At 32.4% G+C, this 5,883-nt stretch overlaps 1 protein-coding gene across 1 annotated transcript; it reads left to right on the plus strand.

Annotated features, from left to right (window-relative positions):
* The first annotated feature begins 674 nt into the window (after positions 1-674).
* On the plus strand, positions 675-4,055 carry LOC107793947 (putative serine/threonine-protein kinase PBL26). The gene is made up of 3 exons (XM_075249179.1): positions 675-876; positions 2,363-2,754; positions 3,611-4,055. The coding sequence occupies exons 1-3, from the start codon at positions 756-758 to the stop codon at positions 3,992-3,994; spliced, it is 897 nt and encodes a 298-aa protein (XP_075105280.1). The 5' UTR covers positions 675-755; the 3' UTR covers positions 3,995-4,055.
* Positions 4,056-5,883: the final 1,828 nt, after the last annotated feature.

Genomic DNA, 5,883 nt, shown 5'->3' on the forward strand with positions numbered 1-5,883 from the left:
ACAAACTTAGTCGAATCTTCAAACCACCTCAAACAATATCAAAAACACGAATCACACATATATTCAAGCCTAATGAACTTTTAAATTTTTAAATTCTACAAACGACGCCGAAACCTATCAAATCACGTAATAACCTAAAATTTTACACACAAGTCACGAATGACACCACGAATCTATTCCAACTTCCGAAAATTCAATCCGACCCCGATATCAAAAAGTTCACTCCTGGTCAAATTTCTCAAAAACTTAACTTTCGGTATTTCAAGCTTAATTCCACTACAGACCTCGAAATCACAATCAGGACGCGCTTCTAAGTCCAAAATCACCCAACGGAGCTAACAGAACCGTCAAAATTCCAATCCGAGGTCGTTTACACATAAGTAAACATCCAGTCAACTTTTCCAACTTAAGCTTTCAATTATGAGACTAAGTGTTTCAATTAACTCTGAAATCTCTCTGAACTCGAACCAACTAACCCGGTAAGTCATATAACAGCTATAAAGTGCATAAGGAGCAAAAAATAGGGGAACGGGGCTACAACTCTCGGAACGACTAGCCGGGTCGTTACATCCCAACTGAAGCCAGACTCCCATAGGGGATTTATTCAATATTAAAACAAAAAACGTAAATAAGTAGATCGATTGATGCTGAAATTGTACTAACTATTTGTTCATTTGTCTCTTCAGGTTGTAGCAGTGAAGCAACTTGATCGCAATGGATTGCAAGGAAACAAAGAATTCCTTGTAGAGGTGTTGATGTTGAGTCTATTGCACCATTCAAATCTTGTAAATTTAATTGGATATTGTGCTGATGGAGATCAAAGACTTTTGGTGTATGAATACATGCCATTGGGATCATTGGAGGATCATCTACTAGGTACTTATTTTATTTATTTATTTATTTATTATTATTATTATTTATCTTTTTTTTTATTTATAATTTTTGGGCTTCACATCGGGCTTCCGGTATCTGCAAGAGCCCGACTAATTCTAATTTGCACTGAAAAATTTCATATTGGGAGGGGGGGGGGGTAAAACAATCTCTATAAAGGCGACTTCGTATATAGAGCTTGAGCTCTAGAGCACTTAATAAGGATGAATGATTAGTTACTACTCCACCACAACTCTCGTTGATTTTCGAAAAATATTTTTAGTTATACAGAAGATTACCTATATAAATGACCATACGTAGAAACGATATTTTGGCGATGCTTCTTCTTGGCAGGGGCGGCCCTTCCATAAAGCAAGTAAAACAACCGCTTTAGTCTCCATATTTATGGGGGCCTCATTTTTTGTTATACCTAATAGACTATGTATAAGTTTAAAAAAGAATTCTATAAAGTGAAAAAGTTTGGTTTCTTTCTTTAAAAAATATAAAGCCGACTGTGCCCCCCACCCCTGTATGCTTCCTACTTAATGCAATAGATTCTCCTTTCTAGACCAAAAATAAAAAATTCACCTAAAGTGGAAAATGATTTCTTTCATTTATGAGTGTAAGTTTTTTTCCTTCACAACTATCTCAACTCTTAACTTCGTACCATAACTCGATCCAACACTTGGTTAATGTTGTCAATCTTAAAATTAAACTGAAAAATATCATCAATAAGACACTATCCTACTAAACTGACCCAAACATTTTTCAAAAAAATATTTTCTAGAAAATAATTTACATTAAATATTTACTAAAAATTGACTTCCGTCATACCAGATACACTTCGTAGCGCATAACAAAATCAAGAACTTATATATTATACTCCTCAATTATATAACAAAGTTTTTTTTGGTAATATATAACAAAGTTGAAAGTAGTGAACTGGAAATATTCCATTTGGCTAATATGCAATCTGTAACATTAATGTATCAACTAACGCATGGAAATATTCCATTCTCAAACTAAAAAGAAATCATTGATTATTTTTTTTATAACCGTGGTGTCCGGGCCAACTTGCGCGTATTTCGACTAATTTCATGGAATACTTGCCACCTCCCACCAATAACCGATACTAGTTAACTTTATCTACTAAGGCTTGAATAGAAGGGAAGAAATCATCTAGTGTTGTTTACCTCCGCTAGATTTGAACCTAAGAGTTGACCACTCGGCCACACTCTTGGTTGCAAGAAATTGTTAGATTGTTAAGGGATTTTTACACATTATAGCCACCCTCAAAATAATAGCTGATAAATATATATATTTTTGCATATTAATGTACAACATATATGTTTTTAAATATATGCTGATAAATATATGTTTTTAATGCATAATTCGTGTATATTTTCTTGCATATTTGACTAGCAACTGCAATTATTTTTGGTTGACGGATCAAATGTGTTAAAAAATAATCATTTATAGTACATTTTTTCAGATCTTTCACCAGGTCAATCTCCTCTAGATTGGTATACAAGGATGAAAATAGCATTAGATGCAGCAAAAGGTTTAGAATATTTACATGACAAAGCCAATCCACCAGTCATTTACAGAGACTTGAAATCCTCAAACATATTGCTAGATAAAGAGTACAATGCAAAACTCTCAGATTTTGGATTAGCAAAACTTGGACCTGTGGGAGATAATACACATGTTTCTTCTAGAGTTATGGGAACTTATGGTTATTGTGCTCCAGAATACCAAAGGACAGGTCAATTAACTGTTAAATCTGATGTTTATAGTTTTGGTGTTGTTTTATTGGAGTTAATTACTGGAAAAAGAGCAGTTGATATTACAAAGGACGGCCATGAGCAGAATTTAGTTACTTGGGTAAGTTAAATATTTTACTTCTCTTTAATTTTCTGCTTTAAATATATGGATTTAACTTATTATAGATGATTGCATGTACTTATCTCTAGGTGAATTGACATAGTGATTTTAATGAAGAATTAACCAAATAGCTGCTCACCTAATTTGATAAACTAAAAATAGTTAGCGGATGTATAGTATATGTATAATTCATGTATATTATGTGTATAACTATGTATGATCAATGCATAATCAATGTAAACTGGTTAGAAAAAGTAAACAATGAATCTGAATGGCAATTTTTGTAGCAATCCCTTTTCTCTTTTCGCACTATCAGTGTATATAAATTGAATTCCAAATGGACTTAACTTATAAACATTATCCGTGTGAATTAATTTTTTTATATCATCAGTGTATATATAATTGTCAATTAGTTATCTTTTTACAAGGTTATTACTCAATGTTTATCATAGATATTTTGTTGTAATTACCCTATGAGTTTAAGTTTTATTAAAAAACTAGATATTTTCCATGATATTATAGCTGTTGTGATTTTGCTTTCATTGAGCCGAGTGTTTACCGGAAACAGTCTCTCTACCATCACAAGATAGGGATAAAGTCTGCCTACATATTACCCTCCTCAGACCCCACTTGTGAGAATACGGGTATGTTGCAACACCAACAAACCTAGTATAGTCCCACAAGTGGGGTTTAAAGAGGGTAGTGTGTATGCAGGCCTTACCCCTACCAAGAAGGCAAAGAAGCTGTTTCCGATACACCCTCGGCTCAAAGAAAATGAAGAGAAAGCGGTAGTAGCAAACATATTGTTGTAAATTGTAATGCATATAATGGAAACTGAAATCTTTTGTTGTTTTAGGCCGAACCCATATTAAAAGACACAAGTAGATACATAGAACTAGCTGATCCACTTCTTGAAGATGACTTCCCAAAGAAAAATTTCAATCAAGCAGTTGCTGTTGCTGCTATGTGTTTACAAGATGATGCAGCAGTTCGTCCATTGATTAGTGATGTTGTCACTGCTCTTAGTTTCCTTGGTCAAGAACCCTACAATAATATTGGATTAATTGGTTCATCACCAATAAATAACAACACTACTACTTCTCACAAATCACAAGTTCCAATTGTTGAAAATCATAAAGAAAAAGAAGAAGAAGAAATATCTGTAGTAGAAAGACAAAGAGCAGTTGCTGAAGCTATAGAATGGGGATCAAATTCAAGAAACACAATGCAAGATCACTAGCTTCTTGTGTTTGTAAACTTGATATCTAATTAGGTTTTTATCTCGATTTCAGTATCAACCCCACTTGTGGGGTTCCATTGGGTATGTAGTTGTTGAGTCTAGGGGCGGCCAGATCAATTTTGTAGCCTAAAGTCAAAACTTTATGAGGGGCCTTAATTTTTTAATTTTTTTAATTTTTTATTTGAAATCTATTTTTTAGCTTTTCTTAAATACAAAGTTATAAATAATTTTCTTACCAATAATAACTCCTAATAAATATTTCTCAGTTGACAATATAACTAATTCATTTATTCTTTCTTGTGACATTGTTATTCTTAGGTAAGATTTTATCAATTTTAATTTTGAAAACGTCTTTCCGCTGAAGCAACGGTAACATGAGTTAGTAACATTATTCCATAAGCAATTTATGCATTTGGAAAAGAATTAAATCTTTTTATTTGATTAAGTGTATCATTTAAACTGTTATCTTCTAATTATACTATTTTCCTTAATATTTTTAACTCAGAAAATAAATTTAAACTATTAATATCGAATTGATTATTATGTTTTAAGGAACAACCAAAATTAAGGCAATATTTTTTCAAATTTTCAATATCTAGCGATCTTAGTTTTTACTACTAAATAGAAACCCAAAAATATTTTCATATGTTTCGAATTGTTCAAATCTATTTTGAAGTGAAAAAATAGCCTTGTCTATTATGTATAGAAGTAATCAACTCCAAAGGGCTCTTCGAAAGCTTTTGAGATTTCATCATCAATATTGTACATCAAATTGTTACTTCCTATATATTACACGTTTCTTGCAAAATTCAAGTTCGATATTCATTTCAAATGCAATTTCCTTGGTAAAAATCATAACAATTACAAATCCTTCTTCTCTATATTTGTTAAAGAAAAAAATCAAACTTTTTTACTTTACAGAACTCTTTTTTAAATTTATAAATAGTCTATTAGGTGTAATAGAAAATGAGGCCCCTACAAATATGGGCCCTAAAGCGGTTGTTTTACTTGCTTTATGGAAGGGCCGCCCCTTGTTGAGTTGTCCAAAGATATCATGAGGAGAGGACGACGATCTAGAGCAGGTTCTGTGAATCAAATTGAACGGTTGCTTTTACTCATATTATGCGGGAAAAAATTTAAATGTATACAGTATAAGATTACATTCATTCTGAAGCTATTAATACTAGATTATGGATTGGCCTCGGAACCTCCGATCCTGACCGCCCAACCTAAGACCCAGACAGCTAATGCGTTCCACTTATTGAACAAGGTTCTATGGTCGGTTCATGACCCCTGGATGCCGTTGGAGGAACGATAATCAAAGGCAGTAAGTGTTGAATTCTTAATAAGTATGGAGCTAGAGTAAGATTAGATAATTCAAATATTGTGTATATATGTTAAAGGAAAATTAACATATTGATAACCATACACAGACATTTATTAAGGAGCTCAAACAACTAAGTTTATACTGCATTTGCAGAAAGAAGAGCAACCATCTAATTTGCATATAATGTAGAGTATTATATATAGTGGTAAACATGGACATATTGATAACCATATACAGACATTAACGCGGTTCGATCCTTCTCCAAACCCTGCATGCTCAGAAATTTAGTATACTAAGCTGAGCTAGACAACGTCCTTTTTTTTTGGTACGTTTGAAAAAATTAAATAGAAATAATAAAATCTTTCTAATTTACAACAACCGCTGGCTCTATTTTTTTCGCTCAAAAAATAGCGTGTACACTTTTTAATGAATTTATGTTACTCTTTTCGGTCCACTTTAAGTGATTTTTTTGTCTCTTTTCACACATATTAAGGAATTCACTCTTTAACATTAATTAACAATGAAATTGACCATATTAACCTTAATTTGCTGGTTGAAAATA

The sequence above is a fragment of the Nicotiana tabacum genome, chromosome 3, assembly GCF_000715075.1.
Source record: "Nicotiana tabacum cultivar K326 chromosome 3, ASM71507v2, whole genome shotgun sequence".
NCBI lineage: Eukaryota > Viridiplantae > Streptophyta > Magnoliopsida > Solanales > Solanaceae > Nicotiana > Nicotiana tabacum.